Source organism: Ambystoma mexicanum, chromosome 4p, assembly GCF_040938575.1.
Source record: "Ambystoma mexicanum isolate Mex_15411 chromosome 4p, UKY_AmexF1_1, whole genome shotgun sequence".
In the NCBI taxonomy this organism is placed as follows: domain Eukaryota; kingdom Metazoa; phylum Chordata; class Amphibia; order Caudata; family Ambystomatidae; genus Ambystoma; species Ambystoma mexicanum.
Window position 1 is genome coordinate 1289249959 of NC_090927.1, and position 23353 is coordinate 1289273311.

The 23353-nt window shown below is 50.2% G+C and overlaps 1 protein-coding gene across 1 annotated transcript in view; it reads left to right on the forward strand.

The window, feature by feature from the left end:
• The window catches only part of LYST (lysosomal trafficking regulator), a 3942656-nt gene that overhangs the window by 2071604 nt on the left and 1847699 nt on the right, over nucleotides 1-23353 (forward strand). Inside the window, exon 30 of the mRNA XM_069606985.1 lies at nucleotides 18237-18334. Coding sequence (XP_069463086.1) covers nucleotides 18237-18334 — 98 coding nt within the window. The remainder of the gene's footprint in view (nucleotides 1-18236; nucleotides 18335-23353) is intronic.

Sequence of the window (23353 nt, forward strand, 5' to 3'; positions counted from 1 at the left end):
CATGCTAGAGAAGGTTTAAGTTACTTACCTGTAGCTATTGTTCTCCAGCATGGGTCTGCGTGGATTCACATGCAAACCCTCCCTCCTGCCCCTCTGCGGCTCGTCTTGGACATACTGCCACTTTACGTGCTTACCAAATCTGAAGATGGCTGCCAGAGGCGCAGGGCTTATGGAGAGGACTGTCATTGGATGGGGGAATGGGGGGCAGTATGACCCAGAGGACAGTGATTGGTTTAGAGGAGAAATACAGTTTTAAAGAGAGAGTGAAATTGTTTTTTCTTTTACCGAGGATTCCCAGCCTGACAGGGAATATTCATGAGAATGTGAATCCATGCCAGACCCATGCTGGAGAACAATAAAGGTAAGTAACTTAAACCTTCCCTACTCTTCAAAGAAATTAATAAGATAGTGCTTGCTTGAATGTCTCACACAATGCTTGTCGTTCTTCATTCTAACCTATCTTCTGTCCTAACCACTAATGAGGAAACAACATAAACTTCACCTAGATTAGACTAATTGTCCTTTTCTTGGCTTGTGGTGTCTGATTTCTGACCTCTAGCCTATTATGTGATTGGTTCTCTTTTCTCTCAGGCCTCGGCCTGCTGCTACAGTTCAAAAAGGATCCTTGCATGTTTTCCTCATCTTAGAGCCAATTGCAAAAGCAAATGTTCTGATCAGTTCAAACAGTCCCACGACATACATAGAATAACTGGTCTTGTTAGTCTCTTCCTTGTCTGTCACTACAGGCTTTGTGAGTCAGTCTTTGTTTCCCTTGCTTTTCTTGGGAATGTCTTTTACCCTAGCTTTTACCCTATCTCAGAGTGCCTGGTATTCTGTTAAGTCTGGAATCTGTCTCCAGTTCACCCCTCGTGGGTGTCTCACCCTCTTGCAGGTTATTGTATGTTTGTGCTGCTCTTGGGATTCTTAGCTTTTTTAGCCTGGTTCAACTTATCGCCTTTGTCACCCCTTCTTGGGATGCCTGGATTCTCGACCATGCATAGGCTAGAAAGAATCTGAGCCCTTTGAGGCTCCTCTTTAGTTTCACTCGCTTGTGCAGTGTCACATTGCTCAGCCCCTCATCGGCTATTTGGCCTCTTGGGCCATCTGGGTTTTGTAATGCGTTCACTTCACAGACTTGTGGGGTATCTCGTTGCTCATCCTGTCGTGGGCTATCTGGCCTCACAACACTACTCCCGCTCCTCATTGTCAGCCGCGTACCTGGTTCTTGTCAGCGTTGCTCATTGGGGAGGCGTCTTCTGAATTTGGTGCAGAACCGCAACTCTGACTTCCTCATGGTTGGGTCTCCCATTTTGGTTTCTCCGGTCTGTGACTGACAGGACTTGGGCATCACTTCTGCTGGAGACTGCTGTGCTGCGGCTCTATCTCCTGGTCTCTTGGCGGTGCATCACTCCTCAGGCTCTCTGTCTGGACTTGGCCACATTCTGTGGGCCTCTGGATTCTTCCACCCACCACACCATCTGGGTGGCCCTTCCTCCAGGCTCCTCGTGGAAGGGAGACATCCCTTCCTCTGCCACTAGTGCAGGCTTCTGTCTCTTGCCCTCGGACTGGTTGTTCCTCATACTTATTGGGTCACAGGTCCTTTCTGTTCCTCCCTGAAATGAGAGGAAAGGTGCCATTTGTTCCACTCCTTATGAAGAGCTGTTACAAGGCCGGGTCAGAAACCAAACAATTGACCTTTAAAGGGCCATGTACCCTATTGTACTGCTCAATTCCCATATAGCCTGCAAATACCTGTGAATATATGCTGCAGGGAGATGTATCAAAATCCCTACTTGAGGATTCCTTGTCATCAAAGTGGGGGGGGTTCACACCCAATGGCACGCCACTTACCCCGTTTCTTAGGGGGTGTTAAGTGAAGGCAGCCAGCCGCGGTTATCAAGCCAGCTAGCCACCAAGGATGCTGCCCGGTATTTCCCGCTCAGCTAACCACCAACAAACTACATAGAAAGAGGAGAGATCCTACCACTCGATACCAAGGGCTACAATTATCCCCTTAGAGCAATGATAAGGAAATTCTCCAAAAAACGCATCAGGAAATCTAAAGACTAATAAAGTATTATCACTGGATAAAGTTTAAATAACAGTTCCTAGCAAGGCAAGTCAATCTTTATATTCAATGCTCCCTCCTGAAGAACCAAATTAATCATTTGGAGAAACAGGTGTCGAGGGACTGTTTAAATCTAATGCAATTAATTGAAATCAGCACCTTAATTAAGAGACTTGTTATAATTTATGGTGAAAAGTTATCGCCAATTCAGGTCATGGATCGATAACACAATAAATCAAGACCTGTTGTACTTACTACAAACCCAAGTGTTTTTTCTTTCTTTTTTCAAATTACACTTATAAGTTCAAAACATTAACCTTGAGGGTGCGGAATCAGCAAAGGTGACTTCAACCAATCCAGTTATCTCTTCAACACTGGACAGCCTCAGTGTAAAGGCACCTTTCGAGGGGATTGGGTCCTCCGACGTATTCCATATCTATGACATGTAATCACCACAGCTGTGCTGCTTCGGAAACTTTTTCGGCGTCTGCGTCCTGCGTCGATGACGTCGATGCGCCGCTGTCGAGGACCTCCTGTCATCCGATGTGATAAGTAGGACGCACGACGCCAGTAGCCTCAGTTCCGTTTTTTCCGCGAACGTGTTGCTTCGTGTTTCTCGGTTCTACGCCTCGACTCTTTGGAGTTCTGTTCTTTCTGGTTCTTCGAACCTGTTCGTTTGTGAATATTTCCTTCGACGATGTCTTCTACTTCGTCTTCAACCCCGCGTCCGGGCTTCAAGAAGTGTGGGGAGTGTGGGTCCAAGATGTCGGTGACTGACTCGCACGACGCCTGCCTCTGGTGCCTCGGTGAGGCCCACGACACGGATGACTGTATCGACTGCCAGTCGCTAACGTCCAAAGCCTTACGCGAACGTAAGAAGAAGTTGTCGGTAGGTCGGGTGTCCAAGCCCCGGAAGTCGAAGTCTGCAGGGCTTTCGACGGATGATTCGAGGGGTGACTCTCCGCGTCATCGTCGGAAGTCTCGTAGGTCTTCTTCTAGGAGTCGGTCTCGCCACTCCTCTGCCTCTTCGAGGCATTCTCGGAAGCGCCGACACCGGTCGCCTTCCGGGTCCTCTTCCGAGGACTCTGCCCGGCACGTCGGTTACCCCACCAGCCGTGCGACGCCGGAGGAATGGGCTTCCTTCGGGAAGAAAATGTTGGCGATTCTTGAGTCGCAGGGTACTCAACCGTCCCCGCCCCCGAGTGGGGTCGGCCGTGTGAGGTCGAGAGACACCGCTCGCAAGAGTGGTCGGCACGAGTCATGGGAGAGGTCCCGTTCGGACAAGGAGGCTCGTTCTCGCCGTACCCGTTCCAGGTCCCGGTCCTCGACGCGTTCGAGACCGTGTGCGCCTGTGAAGTCTTCGAGGAAGACATCGGCGTCTGAGGCGTCGAGGGCGTCGACAGGCTTTCTCGAGGCTCCGGCTTCGAGGAAGTCGTCGAAGCCGTCGACGTCCAGGCCGTCGAGGGACACGCTCGGAGCTCCGGCTTCGAGGGCTGTGTCGACGCCGCCGATTCTGGAGGCGCTGCATCTGACGTCGACGCCGATTTCCTCGACGTCGACGCCGATTTCCTCGACGTCGACGCCGATCCTCTCGGCGCCGTTGCCGATTCGCTCGACGCCATCGACGCCTTTCGTGTCGGAGGTGCCCCGTGTCGTGGGTGTACCCCCTAGGAAGGCTCTGGTTAAGAGCAAGCACTCTCGGGTGCCTTTTCGCCACCTGGAATATATTTCAGAGGCGGATGAGGATTCGGATGGCCTGGTTCCTAGTCGGGTGCCTGATGACATTGTCTCGGGCCATAGTCAATTTGACGATTTGAGGCAGTCACTGCATGATGCCAGTGGACTGGACACCTCTCCGGAGGTGGAATTTGGTCGGCCTGAGCCTGGCTCCCATGCCGATTCCTCATACCGGCGCCTTATGGCTAGGGTGTCTGAGTATCTGGGATGGTCCGCTCCCCCAGGGGAGTTTGTGCAGGATGATCTGACGGACATCCTTGATGTTGGTCCCCCAACTGACCCGGTACTGCCGTTCCATATGGCTTTGCAGAGAAGGGTGGCGGCGGCTTGGACTGCTCCGGAGAGTCTCCCGGCGGTGGGCAGATCCTTGTCGCGAAAATACCGTCCAGCCAGTAGCGACCCCTGCTACTTGACCAGGCACCCCACTCCGGAAAGTTTGGTGGTGCAGGCGGCCACGGCCCCGGCAAAGCAGGCGTCGTACCCTACCATCCCTCCTGATAGGGACGCCAAACGTTTTGATGGCTGGGCGAAGAAGGTGTTTTCTTCTGGTGGTATGGCGCTTCAGGCGGCCAACTCCATTTGTGCCTTGTCGCGTTTCACGCACACTCTGTGGAACTGTGTTGCGTTAGCGGCTGAACATATTCCCGAAGGGGACGAACGGGATGGTTTCCTTGCTATGGTCCAGGATGGTAAGGATGCCATGTGTGAGTCCGTTCAGTCGGGTTTGGACTTGGCTGAATGCGTCAGTAGGTCCATGGCGGCGAGCACCGTGATACGCAGGTTTGCGTGGTTGCGGAAGTCGGGGTTTGCTCCTGATGTGCAGTCCCGGCTCCTCAACATGCCCTTTGATGGTGAACATCTTTTTGGCAGCAAGGCTGACGAGAGCCTTGAGAGGTTGCAGACCTCAAAAGCTGCAGCAAAGTCGTTGGGCGCTGCAGTTCGCCAACCTCCGCCTTTTCGTCCTAGGGGACAGCAGTGGAGGGGTGGTTCCTTTCGCTATTACTCGTCCTTCAGTAAAGCGAGAGGAGCTGGCAGTCAAAGAGGCCAACGCAGGGGTACCAGAGGTGGACGACAAGGTACCCGTGGTGCCAAGGCCGCTCGGGCAGTTGCCTCTTTGCCCTCAGGTAACGCCGCAGCCGCTCCTACTCAGTCATGAGGCCATGTCCCATGGTTCGCCGGTTGGGGGAAGGCTGGCGCAGCATCTTGTAGAGTGGCAAGCCATTACTTCGGATGTGTGGGTTCTGGAGATCATAACCCACGGCTACTGTCTTCCCTTTCGGCACAGGCCTCGCGACAATCCACCGGGGAACCTCTCTTTGAAGTGTCCGGATCCGCTCCTTGCGCAGGAAATTCAAGCCCTGCTGGAGAAAGGCGCCATAGAACTGGTGCCTGTAGCGGAGAGGAACAAGGGATGGTATTCCCCTTATTTTTTGATTTCCAAGAAAGACGGGGGATTGAGACCCATCATGGACTTGCGCGGTTTGAACAAACTCCTCAGGAAGGACAAGTTCAAGATGGTTACTCTCTCTCAAGTCCTCCAGGCCCTTCAGCTTCAGGACTGGTTGGTGTCACTCGACCTCAAGGATGCTTACTTCCATGTGCCGATCCATCCCAAGCACAAGAAGTACCTGAGGTTCGCGGTTGGCGACTCGCACTTTCAGTTTCGGGTCCTGCCGTTCGGTTTGACCTCCGCCCCGAGGGTTTTCACCAAGCTCATGGTGGTGGTGGCAGCGCATCTCAGGCAAGGGGGGATTCACGTCTACCCCTACCTGGACGATTGGTTGATCAGGGGGAGCTCTCCCGAGCAAGTCCTGGATCATCTGTCCGTCGCCTGCCACTTCCTTCACAGGCTGGGCTTCTCCCTCAATTTAAAGAAGTCCCATTTGACGCCAACACAGAGGCTCCAGTACATCGGAGCTGTGCTCGACACTTCCCTGGGGCAGTGTTTTCCTCCCCAGGTGAGGGCTCTTCACATTCAGCAGATGGTGCACAAGTTTCAGCATGCCCAGACGCTCCCGGCGTTCGAGTTCTTGAGGTTGCTCGGCCTCATGGCATCCTGCATTCTTCTGGTGCCAGAGGCTCGCCTGCGGATGAGATCTTTGCAGTGGGCACTCAAGACGCAATGGTCGCAGTCCTCCGGCAGGATGTCGGACCCGGTTCAGGTGCCGCCCTCGGTCGCCCGGGACCTTCTGTGGTGGGCCGTCGAAGGCAACTTGATGAAGGGGGCTCCGTTTTGGCTACCCTGGCCGGAGGTGACAATCGTGACGGATGCATCCCTCACGGGATGGGGAGCTCATGCCAACGGGCTAACGGTCAGCGGTCGTTGGTCTCCGTCGGAGTCCAGACTCCATATCAATCTGTTGGAGCTGAGGGCCGTCAGGCTAGCCCTGAAGGCTTTTCTGCCGACTGTGCGAGGAAAGAATGTCCTGATCATGACGGACAACACAGTGGCCATGCACTACCTCAACAAAAAGGGGGGGGCAGGGTCACTTCCTCTGTGCAGGGAGGCGATGCAGCTCGAGTTCTGGGTCATCCAGCAGGAAGTTTCGATCTCGGCAGTTCATCTGGCCGGAGACGAAAACGTGACGGCGGACGCTCTGAGCAGGCAGAGCGCGATCTCTCACGAGTGGGAGTTGGTTCAGGAGATTCTCCTGGAGATCTTCGCCCTTTGGGGGACCCCTCAAGTGGATCTCTTCGCCTCCAGTGTCAACCGGAAGTGCGGAAGGTTTTGCTCGCGGGAATTTCCTCCGAAAGGAGCCTTAGGAGACGCGTTCGTGGTGGAGTGGTCATTCCCGCTGCTGTACGCATTTCCTCCAGTCCCCGTCATCCCGCAAGTGCTGCGGAGGTTACGGAAGTTCGGTTCCCGGATGATCCTCATTGCTCCGGCGTGGGCTCGGAGGACGTGGTACCCGGACCTTCTCGACTTGTCCATCTGCCCTCCACGTCGTCTTCCCTACCGAGACGATCTGCTCTCACGGGAGGGGGGTCAGGTTCTCCATCCAGAGGTCAGATCCCTCAACCTTCACGCTTGGCTTCTGAAAGGTTGAGGTATAAGGATTGGGACCTCCCTGAAGACGTGATGGAGGTGTTGCTTTCGGCCCGAAGGCCAGCAACTAAGTCTCTGTACCGTTGGCGTAAGTTCTGCGACTGGTGCAGAGTTCAGAATGTGGATCCTTTTGCATGTGACATCCCCATGGTTCTGTCCTTTTTGCTTTCTTTGGCCCACAGGGGCTTGCAAGTGGGTACCATTAAAGGTTACCTGGCGGCGCTGTCCATATTTAAGCGCTCTTCTGAAGAATGTTCTTACTTTAAAATCCCTTTAATTTCACAGTTTCTGAAAGGGCTCACTAATGTGTTCCCTCCGTCGCCTTTCCTGGTGCCCGGTTGGGATTTAAACCTTGTTCTTAGGTTTCTTATGGGTGCTCCGTTTGAGCCTTTACATTCTTGCCCTTTGAGGCTGTTAACTCTGAAAACTGTGTTTTTAGTTGCGGTTACTTCCGCACGCAGAGTGAGTGAGTTACAGGCACTTTCAATTAAGCCACCCTTCACTGTATTTCACAAGGACAGGGTTGTCCTTCGAGTTCGTCCTTCTTTTCTTCCGAAGGTAGTGACGGAATTTCATTTGGCCCAGAAGATTGTTCTTCCGGCATTCTATCCTCCTCCGCATCCTGGTAAGGAAGAGGAGAGGCTCCATAGGCTTGATCCTAGGAGAGCTTTAAGCTTTTATGTTTCTCGCATGTCCCGGGTCAGAGTGGACGATCAACTCTTTATTGGTTACGCTGGAAAGCGTTTGGGGCAAGCTGTGACGAAACAGACTTTGTCCCGCTGGATTATTTTGGCCATCTCGGAGTGTTACCGCTTGGCGGGTAAGGACCCACCGGCTGGCTTGCGGGCCCATTCTACCAGGGGTGTGGCTGCATCTACTGCCCTGCAGAGGGGTGTTCCTATTCTCAACATCTGTGATGCAGCCACCTGGGCTTCAGTACATACATTTGTACGGCATTATTCCCTCGATTCCATCAGAGGGCAGGATCTGGCCTTTGGCAAGGCGGTCCTTTGCTCTGCTATTTGATTGGCTATTCTAAATTTTGATTCTAAATTCTTTCCCTCCTCCTTGTTTTGGTACTGCTTTGGGAGTCTGTCATAGATATGGAATACGTCAGAGGACCCAATCCCCTCGAAGAACAAGTTACTTTCTTACCTGGTAACGTTCTTTCGATGGGATGGTCCGACGACGTATTCCATATCGCTCCCGCCCTGCCTTCCCCGCTGCAGAATTTCTTTTGCGATTGCAGCTTACGTTCCGCAAGGCTTTGTGTCTGACTGGCAGTTGACTTATGTCACACGTTCTGGGGGAAAAAACTACAACTGAGGCTACTGGCGTCGTGCGTCCTACTTATCACATCGGATGACGTCGGACGTCGGAGGAGGTCCTCGACGGCGGCGCATCGACGCAGGACGCAGACGCCGAAAAAGTTTCCGAAGCAGCACAGCTGTGGTGATTACATGTCATAGATATGGAATACGTCGTCGGACCATCCCATCGAAAGAACGTTACCAGGTAAGAAAGTAACTTGTTCATCACTGCATCCCCCAATAATCATCGAATAGAAATCTAACACTGTCAACAAACTCGCTGCTAGGTTGTATTAAGGCTGTGTACCCTCATATTTTCCATGTACCCTATTGTACGGCTCAATTCCCATATAGCCAGCAAATACCTGTGCAAATGTGCTGCAGGGGGGTGTATCAAAATCCCTACTTGAGGATTCTTTGTCACCAAAGTGGGGGGGGGGTTCACACCCAATGGCACCCCACTTGCCCCATTTCCTAGGGGGTGTTAAGTGCTGCAGGCTCACCTCCCTATTCTCAAAAGGGTCGTCTCCACCTTGGGGAGGAGGGACAATTTCCCTAGATTCCTCACACCATCCTCTGCACACCCAGGCAACCAACAGTAGAGGTTACAAATATGTTGCAGAAAGGGCAATTGGAGGAAAGCCACTCTTAGATTGTTAGTAAATATTATTACATACTCTGGTAACAGTGTTCCTCATGCTCCCGTTTGCAATGGAGTTCCATATTCGTTTAGATTAGGATACCGACAGAAAGCCAAAAGGAGCCCAACACCGGTTAAGAGTACTAGCATGATCAAAGTTGTTGCAAGTGCTGTTGCTGAATCATTTTCAATGTGGTATTTTTTACTGGAAAGTTTTACTGAGTTTTTTTGGCTACAAAATGCAGGGGTTTGAGCCCCGCTCACCAACAACCCACTACCCATGTCATATTGCCTCACATAAACTCCTGCTGCCCCACGCCTCCCCTCCATTTTTGCTGCAAACATTTGGGAAAATAATTGCATTTACAAAAAAGGAAATCCATAGTGAAAATGCCTTGGTTAAAACACTGGATATTAATCAAAGATTGTAACGCTGTCTTGATGAGGTAAAAGTGCCTAGATGTATGTTGGGGGGGGGGCAGCCTGCAATGAATAAAAACGCTTTAGGCCATGCCTGTGACACCTATAGAGTGTTGTGAGCTTGCTATTGATCAAGCAAATTGGAGGCTTGGTCTCTGGCCTAACCATAGCTCCTCCCTGCTGTCCATCAAGGTAGTTTAACTCTCTTTAAGTGGGTGGCACCGTAATTGGTAAGTGCAGAGGAGAGAGTTGGATTCTAGCTATCTTTAAACATATATTTCAACTCTACTTTTCTGCCCCTCTGTGGCACTGTCTGCAGACAATTTGGAACTTGGCAACCATCAGCAAAGATAACTCTGAATCACAATTCTGTCTCTCCTTGCACAAATCTGTTTCCAGAAATGTGGACTACTGTTCCCATAACACATCTGCAAAAGATCTGGAAAGAATGGCAGCCTAATCCAGAAACTCTCATGTATGCTGCTGGTTTCACAGCCACTGGAAGAAGACCGACATTTTTCAAATGATTGCAGCACTCAAAATGCCACACCACTTACTGCTTTCTTTTCACTACAGAAACTTCTGGAGTTTGTGAGATCTGGTTCTACTCCCAAATTCCATGCCAGACATTTAAAACAACCACACATGAGAGTGCATGTGTGCAACACAATCATATGGCTGCACACTAGATTTCCTCCCTGTTAGCACTACTTATAGGCTGCCACCCCTGAAATATCCCTGTTCATTTATTGAGTTCTGAACTTCGTGCAGCTGGGTCCATTTGGCATTACTTTCTACATTGCTGTCCATTCTGCCTTTCAGTTACTGGGTGACTTTTCCCAGCTCCTGTGCTGCATTGCTTCAATGTCTAGCTCAGGTATTCACTCGGCTGCTGCCAATGTCTTGTTTCTCTTTTTTTTCTTTTTTTTTTTAGCAGTGTCTCTTCAGCCTCCTGCTCTTGTTTATTGTTTTGATTTCCTGTACCACCCAGCCCCTGCTTATTGTGCTGTTAGCCTTCGGCCACCAGCCTCAATTACTTGTGATGTTTCTTTTCTGCCCTCTTCAATGCTCTCTGTTGTTCTCCTACCCTCAGGTGTTTATAGTCTCAAGCTTTGCCCTCTATAGTCTGACTTTGCTTCTCTTTCTTATTCTGTGTATATCTTTTCCCCTTATTACTTACTAGTCCTGAGTTCCATAACCATGCTATCTGTAGCTCGTAGGTTTCCAGTCCAATTTACAATTTGCTATAGTTACCTTGTTCTAGCCCGTTAACACCAAAGTCATGATCCTGCTTCTTGAAAGTTATCTCCTCATCAGCACACCCGCTCCCACCTTTCCTGTACTCTCTGGCTGGCCTCTATTGGCCCTCTTCCTGCTCCCACCTGGGAGGCTAAAGACCTCGGGGTCATCTTCGACTCCACACTCTCCTTCGCTCCTCACATCTCTGATGTATCTAAGGAGTCACACTATCAGCTGCACCTCCTCAGAGTTATTCTTCCTTTCCCCTCCTTCACCATTGATTATCAAACAAATACACACACACCCATTTGAGTTCTAATAAGTCACGGGTTAATCCCTGTACTCGGATACGAGCGTGTTTCCTCGCGTCGGCACTCCTGCTAATGAAAAGCCTTTTCAATGGTGACTACAAACCTTATTTTTCCTCTCCCTTTCACATATTTTTATTTCATTATGAATATAATCTACACTTCAATTCATGTACTAATTTCGTTTTGGAATGTTTATGACTGAAACACGTGTAAACCAATGGGGCAATGAATCAATCACATTGACAATTGGAAATCATTTTTGGAGCTAAACAGATTTCGGTGGCGCAGTCACAGTGTGGTTCATAGATTCTGCAACTAACCAGGGGGGGGGGTTGGTCCCTCCTAGAACCACCACACCAACGCGACACCACACCAAAAGGTGTTACATTGGGGTCGCCGGCATAAGAAGTTGCACCCAGACCAAACCCCCAAAAACTATTGTAGTTCCTGGGAAACACAACACTGCTAGATAAGCGCCCGCCCCTGCGGTACGGCGCATGTCAGTGCTCTCAGTTCCGAAGTTCCGGTTGCTGATACTAACGTTAGCCTACCCGGAACCCCTACTTAGCGATTCCTTGTGTTCCTTCCTGGGTTGTTTCACCGCGACCGCTCTGTGTTCTACTGCGGTCCCTCCTTTCTGGACTTCTTTCCTTGCGGTCCTCACAGGATCGCTTCACATTTCCACTCCTGGATAATCTACTTCCGCTGTGCCTCTGGACCACTACCATTCCTCCCTGGGCTCACTGTTACGTGCTTATGTGCTGACTGCTACCTTCTCCACTCCATCCTGGGAAAAGAGCGTCCCCCTGTGAACTTCTGAGACTACATCGGCGAGGTGGCGTCGGAAGCAGGTCACCCTTACCTTCACGAGTCCCGCACTTCCAGGAAATGCGGGCAGACGGAGTTGACAAGAAAGAAACCAGCCAAGTGTTCACAGGTGAGCCCACCAACAAGCCAAGATAGTCCGAACAGTGAAAGTAGTGCCAATTGTGACAGGATGCTCTCTGCCGCCTGCGTTGCCTCACACCCTCCAGAGCCCACCATTGGGACACTTGTAATCCCACAGCATCATGAAGCCCTGCTCCACTGCAAGGAAGCTTCACTGGTTAAGACGGCTGCCGCAACACCCATTGCAACACAGCCACAGGACCCAGGAAACAATGCGATGCCTGACTGGGCCAGCGTGCATCTAATTGCTGAAGCCCACTGAAGCCCTAAGGCAGAGCCGGCATTCCAGACGGCTGATACCTAAGGCCAGGGAAGCTCTCTGCCGCGAGTCGACAATGCACAAGGAAGCAGGTACCACATGGTCATTCATCGAAGGTAAGCCTGACGCCTCAATGCTATCATCCGGCGTGATTCCGAATTGCCCTTTACGTAACACTGTCCGACTGTATTTTTGTACCTGCATCCCTCTCCCCCCTCCCTGTACTTTCCTGAAACCTGCCCCTCCTGCTTTCTGCCCCGATGCTAACACCTCATCCTCCGCGGCGCAGCCACCACACCGAGTCCCCTGCACCCAGATACCCTCCAAGACAAATATGATCTATCAGGAGCGACTACACGCGCACCCCACTTCTAAGCAACAGCCACTCGGGGAAAACTGCAGCCTAACCCACACTCCTGTTTCCCAGTGTTGTCCCCACTTCACCGCCAGCTAGCCCTGAACAGGCCAATCACCCACTATACAAAGCAAACCTGAGTCCATCAGGAACCCACAGACATGTCACAACTGCGCACATCACTGGTACAGGAAACATCTACACAAACCTCCCCTACTAACCACAACAGCCTCTTTTAGTCTAGAAAATAGCCTACCATAGCATAGTCGATATATTATGTTGGCCTAAAACCAACCACATCATACGATTAGCCTCAGGAGTATATAATCGTCAACAAAACCAGCAGAACCATAGAGCGTCTATTTTGTAGAAATAGAATTCGCCATGTTGTAATGTTTCACTGTGCTTGCTTTTCTGTGCAAAATGCTTTGCTGTAAGTGAATTCTATTTCGTTCTGCTCATGCACAGAGCAAGGCCTCAAGTTAGATGTTGAAAAACTAGCCAGACAGCAATGCCCCGGTTCCTCCCGCACAAGTCCTTCAAAGTAAGCAAAAAGGCATTTAATCTCTAAGCAGGTGCCAGCTAGTCTCGTTCGAACGGCAGAAACTGTAGAAATAGGCAGTTAAAGGCTTGAATTATATTCTCCTTTGCGGCCCCCCTTTACAAGATCCCCTGTAGAGCAAGCTGACCTTAAGCTCACGAATAGAAACTCGAAGATAGTGAGGCCCGGAATGTGCCTCTCCTACGAACACCGCTTGCTTATAGAACAAGAGCACTATTTTCCCTAAAACAAGGAATAGTGTCTGCAACTTAGCAAATTGCAACTGTTGCTGAATAAATGTCATAAGGGTGTCATGTTCGTCATGATTGTCAATCATCGAACCAATAGAAAGAAGGATACATTATGGGCGGATTTGAATGTGTCACTATTGATTATATGATGGTCATTTTGTATATATGTAACTGATGTAAAATGCTCGCTCTCTTGCATCCCATGAGGTCTGGGTGACACACGTTACGGGACGCGAGACCCAGTCGGCCGACTGAGACTATTTGCTTTGCAATAAACACTAGAGTTTGGGAATTGAACCTCGTGTCTGGCGTATCAGTTGTGTGTAGAGGTTGTGTCTTGTCTCCATGCATGAGGGTCCCCTAGGGGCCACGTCACCTCAACATGCCCACTTATGCAAATGCCCCCTGCCAAACCTTCATGCGTGTCACGCCTCAAGCTGCATCAAGCACCAAGTGCACAGCCACACCTGCACTGCCGGCTGACCCCTTCTACTCTGACAATTACCATTCTCACAGGAACATGGTGCGCTCAGCCTCCGATAACATCACTCAACTTGATGCTCCCGCCCCGGAGCATACCACGATTGGGCATCCCACCCACAGCAACAACATTTACATGAATGAGCCCACGCATAACGATAGCCCCTTGCACTACCCACACTGCTACAAAATCCTTAGCTCCTGGGCCTCCCAAGACCCCTCCACCAACAATAGAAACAAACGCCTCAGCGCAAGAAGGAAATATCCCAATCTCACCACCTTCACACAACCTATCTGCACAAGGAACACTAGGCTCGCCAGCTGCACTGGTGCCCCATGAACTTTACACCCCATCACTCTGCCTGGCGACTTCAGACTCCAGGCAAGTCCCCCACAGCCACCCACCATGACATGCCCAATAGCACCTCCAGCAAAAAAAAAAACACCTACACAAACACACACACACCCCACCCGCTCTATTGTAGCCCAGGCTCTGGATAGCCACAAACTTATCACCACCCTCAGACTAGTCCTCCTGGCCTTCAAGGAATCATGGCTACACTGAGCCGCAGGTCCAGCCCTTTCCTTAGCCATCTGGACTAAGAGTGGACAGACAGGACACCAGAGGAGGCCGAGTCGTCCTGTTTCACAAACTCACCTTAAAAATCTGACAATGCCATACCAAGATGGAAGCCATCTGCGACCTGCTCTCCCTGAAACTCACCACCTCCCACACAAGCTTGATTTATTCTCAACCGAGTCTACAGGCCTCCCGGACCACTGGGCCAGTTCAAAGATGATCTCTTGCACACCCTCGACGCAAACATCAAGCCCAAGTCCAGGATCATCCTCCTAATGGATCTCAACCCAGGTCTAAATAAGCCTGCAGATCGCAACACCACTTCACTATCCAACGCGCTCAATCACACAAGCTAGCATTACACCTCTCCTCTTGGATCTCCAACCCACTCACTCATCGCTGACAACCCTGAGGCACTGGCAGCTACATACCTCAAGACATTAGCATCATCGGTCAACAGTCACCCCCCCTACTTTGTCCCTCGCAAGGCCAAAGCTCACTCCCATGCCAACTCATGATTCACGCAGGATCTTATAGATCTAAGAGCCAAGAAGCACCAGGCAGAAGCAGCCTGGAACAAATCCCAAACAGTGGCACAAAAAAACCCTGTTCATAGCTGCCTCCAAAACCTACAAACTAGCCATCATCACAGCTAAAGCCCCCTCCTACAATAACAGAATCTCCAATGCCAAATCCAATACAAAAAAGCTATTCACAATCCTCCAGGAACTAGAAGCCCCCTGCACACCACACCCAGGCATAATCAAGGATGAATACTGGTGTGCGAACATTCAGAAGGCCCGACTTTCAAAAATAGAAACCCTACAAGATAAAATAATCGCCAAACAAATGCTACAAAACACACCCATGCCTACCCACCATATCCACCCTGCCCACCCCAAAACCAGCCTTATTCCACTTCCGCTGTGTCTCAGAATCCGAAGTCACAGCCATTCTCAAAGGCCTCAAGCCTTACAGATGTAAGGGGCGACACCTGCCCGGCCCCCCATCATTAAAGACTGCTCTGCAGCCCTCATCCCTTCATAAATAACTCATTCTCAGCGAGTGCAGTCCCTGAATCCCTGAAGGAAGCCTGGTTCCTCCACCTCCTAATGAAGCCCACGCTCAACCCTGCCATCCCATTAATTATTACAAAATCACAATGGTCCTGTTCCCGCTAAAAATCCTTGATGGGGTTACATCCAATCCAACATTACCTTGAAGTCAACCAAATCCTTGGTCTGCACCAATCTGGATTCCGACCAGGCCATGGAACAGAATCATACTTTTTGAACCTCAAAAACCAATTCGGCTCACTCAGATATGCAGTTAAACCCACCCTCCTCCTCCTCCTCCTCCTAGACCTCTCGCCCGCCTTCCACCTGGTCGATCACCAAATACTCTGCAACCACTCTCCCATCCCCCATCAACTGCAAAGTGCCCCAAGCTTCCTGTGTCTCACCCACCCTTTACGTCGTCTCCACCAAGCCCCTCTGTGACTTCTTGGACGCCATCGGCACATCCTACACCAACTATGTGGATGAAGCACAAATCCTGCTTCCCCTCACTGGCAACCACACAGATGACTCCCTCGCCCTTAACCAAATCTACCTCACAATCCAAGCCTGGATGGCAGCAAATGGCCTCAGCCTAAACAATGATCAAACCGAGCTCCTGCTATTCGGAACCACTGCAATGCTCAAGGATCTTAGCCCCCAAAAAGCGAATTTCAGCATCGAACTCACAATACCAGCCCTTATCGTCTGTGAAAACCCTTTGGCGTATATCCTGACTCCTCGCTCTCCCTGACACGGCAGGTCAACGCCATCGCCTCCTCTGCTGCTTACACGACAAAACTCCTGAATGTAACCAGACCTTTCTTAACACCAGCTAACTGCCTCACCATTGCCAGAGCCACAATCGGAGCCAGGATTGACTACTGCAATGCCCTCTTCATGGGCACCTCTCCATACAACATTCACAAATTACAATTGATTCAAAACAGTGTCATCAGAGCAGCTCTGAACATTCGTAAAAGAGAGCACACCTCAGAGGCAAGAAGAAACGTACATTATCTGCCAGTCAAAGAGAGAATCATCTTTAAAACTGTGTCAATTTACACCGCTGCCTATCGAACTATGCCCCACTTTAGCTGTCACAAAGCTTTTTGAAAGCCCAATCCAACAGGGGGGGGTGCCTGAGGGGGCTATTGCCCGGGGTCTTTTGGTTGTAGCCCCAGATTGAAGTGGAGGAGCTAAAAGCAAAAGGCTAGCTAGCCCCTAGTCCTGACGGTGTCCAGTCATTCATTCAAAAACAAAAGGATCGAATGCAATACATTCGAGTCAAAAGGACCGAAAAAAAGACTGACTGCCTTTTTTTTCAATGTATTTTTTGGGGCGGTATTGTATAGGTAAAAATAATATTTTTTTCCCAAAAAACGGGGAATTGGAGGGTAGACATCCCCCCCCCCCCCCCCCAAAAAAAAAAAAATAAATTTCCGGTCCTTTTGACTCGAATATTGCATTCGATCCTTTCGTTTTTGAATCTTTAACTTACAACCAGTCCTGACAGTCCCAACATTAGCTTAGCCCCAGATATTTTCCAGACCTAGCAACACCCCTGCCAACAGGCCAGTCAGCAGGGCCTAAACTCATAGACTCATTGTGCCTAAGTCAAAGCGTGCAAGATGTGGAGTGGCAAGCTTCCCCTCAGGGGCGTCCTCTCAATGGAACGATCCCCCGCCCCCTCATCTGAGAGATGAAAAATCCTACTGCTCCTTCAGAAAGGCACTGAAAACATGGCGCTTAACCTAGAGAGCCCCCAGTTATCTGTATACCAGTTCTCCCGTCTCCCCTTTCTCTCAAGCTGAATGTACCTGGTTGCAACAGCGCTGTGATGCCCAAGGGTTTTGTGCGCTTAATAAATGTAAAATAAATTAATCAGGTTTTCAGATTTGCCCACAGCCTTTTTAAAGATCTGAAAAATGTTGGTATGCTTGAGCTTTTACAGTACTGTGCCCATGCTGTTGGAGAAGCTAATGGATTATGTCAGAACAGGGTGCAGTGAATGTGAAGTCCAGTTTCCCTGCTCTGACTTTGCAGGCATCAGATGGCAGAACAGAAGGCTTATTGACAGGCAAGACCTTTATGACCGCTTGTACAGTGATGAAAGAAAAGTCACAACAAGGTGACTTCAAGTGTCTTAGCACATATGATGCTGTGACACAGTAGCACTGGGGCTGGTAACTGCATGCAGGGAGTACATTTTGGACTGGAAGGTGGCCATTAAGTCATCGCTTAGTGATTTTAATGTGGTGTGAAATGTTGCTCTCTTTAGGGACTGTCATCTCTTATTGTAACTGCTTTTGTGTGTTGGGCAGCCAGTGTGGCTCGAGTGTTGACCCTGCCTTTCCGGAGCCACGTTGCAGCTACCCAAAGACCGCAAATCTTCAGGGAACCTTTTCTTGACTGCTGCCTTGCGTGAGTTTGGGCTATTGGGGGCTGGTGGGGCTATCCGAACCAAAGCTTGTCACTCCATATTCTGACATCTCGGATCTTAATAGGGAGGCACACTGGTCAATTGTAAAGGGAAGGAACACGTTTGGTTAATGGACCACATAGGAACGTAAATGTTTAATGAGAACATCAGGACATGTATAATTAGACTTTTTGTAGTATATCTTTTAATTGTGAAAAACAAATAAAATATATTTAACTTAATATGACCCCAGAAGATGCTTTTATAATGTTAATGACTGCTGGCTTGCACTCGTTTTCCATGCGTTTTGGATACCTCGGGGGCAATGCGTTTGAGGAAGGATAGCTAAGGGGCAACACGCTTGTCTTGGAAGCAAGACCAACGCAGCGTAACACAGGTTTGAATCCCGATCTCGTGCTTCGAAACCACTCGCTGGTGGTTAAGCGCGTTGTAAAAGAACGTTTATAATTATAATTACCATGAACAGATTTTTTTGTATAGACTTCATTGATGCTTTCACTGTACCAAAGACTACCTACCATTTACAGCATCATTTTCTTCTGTCTGTTCAAAGCTTCTGAAGGGGAGGAACAGCAAGAATTACCTAATGTAAGGAAGAATTTTCAAAATGAAATATTCAGAATGCTACTGGAAGGAATCAGTCTATCACTTGTGAGTATCAACACTGCATACATTTCTCCTAAATATCAGGCAGTAGTTTACATACATATTCATTTTAGATGTTCCAAAATACTTATCAGTTCTATGTAAGCATTGCCAACTTGTTACTCTGCTTTGTTGCAATCCTTCATTTATGTGGCTAAATCTGTCATGAACCACAGCAAAATACACTTGCCCCCGAAAAAAATGTATGAGCCCCCCTAATATTTTGAGCATATATATATAAATATATATATTTCTGAGGCTTGTGGAATCTGCTTAGATCACATGCTGTGCATAGGCCGACATCTAGTGGAAGCTGCAGAGTATTACAGTTTGTTTTTCGAAACTCGAAAATGGGCGTCGACACAGGGCGTGCCAGTAATACTATCCCTAGTGTGACGTCCACTGTACCCAAGATCCCTCACGCGTCTAGGATCCTCAGATTGGTTTTTTCCGCCATACTGGTCAGAAGCATCTTGCGGAGTCCCCTGGCCTTAGCCATACTTTTGCTAAAATTATAAAATAATAATCTATTGACATCCTTCCCTACCCCAACGTCGAACTTCGACACTCGACGCCGGCTGGAGAAGAAATCGACCGTCGGCTGCTGCACGACGGATTTGGGCCTCGGAAGGCCGCTGGCCTCGGCCCGGGCCTGGTAGGCCGCTGGCCTCGGCCCTGCAAGTAGGGAGAGTGGGGGGTGGTACATACTCTACACTCTTGGTATATAGGTACACCTTATATATTTCCTACACTTAACAGCCCGCTGCCTCAAGGTGCGTATAGAGGGTACCCCTTTTCAATTCTGCCCCAAGTGCAACCGCAAATACCCTTGGGTCGACAGGCACGCCACGTGCAATCTCTGCTTGCCGAGGGACCACCCCGAAGCGAACTGCAGAGCGTGTAGTAGGTTTAAACCTAAGACACTTAAGGACCGTTCGACGAAGCGTTGGGCCCACCACGCCAGGCAGTACTTTCGCACGGCGAGGGCATTACGGCGTCGAAAGACAGCCGAGCGCAGGTCCCCGACCTCGGAAGGTCGTCCGGCAGGGCGGCTATGGGGAAGACCCCCGGCGACGCAAGCGCTTCACATACTACACACACTAAACATACTAAGTCCAACCGAGACTCGACGACGTCGAGTTCTCGGAAAGAGGCACAGACAGAACGGTCCGATTCGGTGTCCTCTGGGTGCTCTCGATCAAGATCGCTGCATGGCACCAGGCAATCATCCACTCTTGCCAAGAGTGCCTCGCTCCCTAGGCTAACAGAAGTTCGATCGTCGGAAGACGAAGACGACTTCCACCCCCAGGCCGCGCTCCAGGAGGCGGAGCCCGCAATTAAAACCAGCGAGGCCCCACGCTCGAAGGACAGGGACACCTCTCCCGATCCTCGACGCCAGGTGTGAAGAACTCCGGAGCCACTAAGGGACAGGGAAAACATTTTTCTACGCACGGGGAGGGGGGAAAACAGCAGAAGAAACTACCTGTACATTCTTCCACACCTGTGAGACACTCCAACCCCCTTAAACAGACAGACAAGTCCAGGTCTGCTGATAGGTCCACAACCAGCAAAGCTACTCAGGATAAATCCCATAGACTTGCTGAGAGAGTCATTCCCAGTTCCAAAAAATGGTCCAGTGAAGACATAGATAGGGTCATGTCAAGAATGTCTTCGTTGGCTGATTTTTATGATAAAAATCCTGAACATTTCCTCTCGTATGATCCACAAGGGGCCACACCCTCAGGCTCTACTGATCCTATCCCCCCGAGTAAGAAGGCCCGGTTTGAAACCCCGATGAGGTCTGAACCCTTCGAGGTACAACCTTACGCAACACCATACTCTCGGTATCAAGGAGAGGCTTCCTTTTGTGGAGACCAAGAGTTTGGTATGATAGAAGAGCAAACCGGGACGGGATACTATGGGGATGATGAGGACCAGGAAGAAGAGGATGACCCGGAAACATACAGAGTAGATTCCCCGGTAGAGAACGAAGCCCCGGTTACCGACTCCCCGGTCGATTACCAGCCCCTCCTAAATGAGGTTCTCGCTCGCGCAGCAGAACATTTTCACATTGACACCCACGGTGTACAGGAGGAAAGGGACTTCGCAGAAGAGTTAGTGGGAGAAAGGAGGCCGGTTGCCCAGACCATCCCTATCCTTAAATCCATTCAGCGGAGAATAGATCCGTCCCTGGTGAACCCAAACCTCACCAGAGCAGTCAATCCCAGGGTTGAAAAACTTTTCAGGGCAGCTCAGTCTGACCCTCTCTATATAAGAGGACATCTGAAGCCAGACTCCCTAGTTGTTACCAACACTCGTAAGAGGGCTGGAACACCCTTGTCTTCGTCAGAAGCTCCTCCCGACAAGGAGAGCAAAAAACTATACGGTTTCGGCAGGAAGATAGCCTCAACGTCCGCCTATCAAGCAAGGATTGCTAACTCCACCACCCTGTTGGCCAGCTACAACTGCCATCAGTGGGAAGAAGTCGCGGCTCTCATAGCCTCTGCTCCTGAACCGTTAAAGGGCCAATTAGCTCGGATTTCCGCAGAGGGTAGAGCCGTGTCTGGTTGCATTTTGAAAGCAACCTTCGACGCCGCGGACAACGCAGGCAGATTGATAGCAGAAGGTACTGTTATCAAGAGACATGCGTGGTTACGGCAGTCTGGTTTTAAGACAGAAACTCAGGCATCATTGTTAGACAAACCGGTGGAAGCCGATCTGTTGTTTGGGAAGGCGGTCGAAGACGCACTGAAAAATGCCAAGGACGAATACGAGACACTCAAATCCCTTGGCCAGTTAACCAATAAACCCCCTAACCAGAGAGGGAATAGTAATTTTCGTCGCCCACGCGGCCACAATTTCCAGAGAGGATCTAACTATTCCCAGGGGCAGGGTACACAGTGGAACAACAACCAACAGTCTACCCAGGGTTACGGCAGAGGTAATAGGAGAGGTCGTGGTAAAGGCAGAGGCAGCCCCAGCAAGGGAGGCGGCACGCCTCCACCAAAGCAGTGACGCTCAGTTCAGGGTCCCTTCTCATGCAACCCCAGTAGGGGGACGCATTTCAAACTTCACCCAGGCTTGGGAAGGGATCACATCAGACAGATGGGTGCTGTCAACAGTATCCACAGGGTACTGTATAGAACTACTGCAGCGTCCCCGGAACCATCCTCCACGACAAAAAGTACACTCCTTAGAACATCAGAAGATTCTCCTCGAGGAGATCGGCATTCTTCTACAAAAGGACGCGATAGAACTCGTCCCGGGACACCAGGTAAACAAGGGTATTTATTCAACTTACGTCCTTGTGCCAAAGAAAGACTTGACAATGCGCCCAGTATTGGACTTACGACCTGCCAACAAGTATGTCAAGCCCCAAAATTTTCGTATGATCATGCTACAAGAGGTAATCCCCTCCTAAAAAAGGGGGATTACGTGGCAACCTTGGATATGAAAGATGCTTATTTTCATATTTCCATGTTCCCAGCGCACAGAAAGTACTTGCGCTTCAAGGTGGACAGTCGCCACTACCAATTCAAGGTACTGCCCTTCGGGATAGCTTCAGCACCAAGGGTATTCACCAAGGTACTGGCGGTGGCAGCGGCACACCTATGCAGGGAAGCAATCCCAGTGTACCCTTATCTGGACGTCTGGCTCATAACGGGGGAAACCCCAGGAATTTGCAGGACAAACATTCAAAGGACTATCGACCTCCTCCACGAATTAGGCTTCTCAATCAACGAGAAGAAGTCAAGCCTAGTGCCAAGCACCTCAAAACAATTCCTAGGAGCAATCCTGGATACCCAGGAGGGGTTGACCTTTCCCTCAGAAGAAAGAATTCGGAATATACTACTGCAAATTCCGCATTATCAGTCCGGTCAACAAATAACGGTACGCAAAGCAATGCGGTTACTGGGCATGATGGCGTCATGCATTTACCTGGTCCCCCACGCGCGCCTGCGCATGCGTCCCATGCAGGAATGGTTGGCGAAACAGTGGTCTCAGGCAAGTGGTCAGTGGGACGATCTAGTGGTCGTTTCGCCAAACACTGGTACAAAGCCTCCACTGGTGGACAAGAGAGAATCTCGCAAAGGGGAAACCCTTTTACGATCCCGAAGTACAGGCAGTAGTCACTACAGATGCATGTCTGACGGGGTGGGGAGCTCACCATCTCCACCACACAGCTCAGGGTCTCTGGTCTCACTCAGTGGCCAAGAACCACATCAACCTGCTAGAGCTTCTGGCAGTATTCAGAGCGCTTCAGGCGTTCGAGCCCCATCTACTAAACCTGTCAGTGCAAATCCGGACGGACAGCACTACAGCCATGTTCTACCTGAACAAGCAAGGAGGGACTCGCTCGACAAATCTGTCCAAGCTTGCCCAGAAAATCTGGATATGGGCACTCAGACGGAACATCTTCCTGTCATCGCAACATGTTCCAGGGGAGCTCAATTCCCTAGCGGATGCTCTGAGCAGAGACTCCCTCCCAGAGGAACACAAATGGGTTCTTCACAGAGAGGTCGTAGAAGATCTCTTCTCTCAGTGGGGTTTCCCCACTATAGACTTATTCGCCACAAGCGAAAACAGACAATGCCCAGGATTTGCATCCAGGTTCCCCCAACTAGACTCCCAGGGGAACGCCCTGTGGATGAACTGGTCAGGGATGTTTGCGTACGCTTTTCCACCAACTCCTCTCATCAGGAAAGTGGTGAACAAGATGAACAAGGAATCGATGACGCTCGTCCTAGTTGCTCCCATGTGGGCAAGACAACCGTGGTTCCCACACCTACGCAGGATGGCGGTGTGCGAGCCCATCAAACTTCCAGCCTGGTACAACCTACTGTCCCAGCACCAAGGTCAAACAGTGCACCAGCAACCCAACTCAATGAACCTGGCAGCATGGCTCCTGAGGTCATAGAGTTTGGACATCTCAATTTGCCACAGAGGTGTATGGACATCCTAAAGGAATCTAGGAAACCAAACACAAGGCACTGTTCCTTTGACAAGTGGAAGAGGTTCGTTATC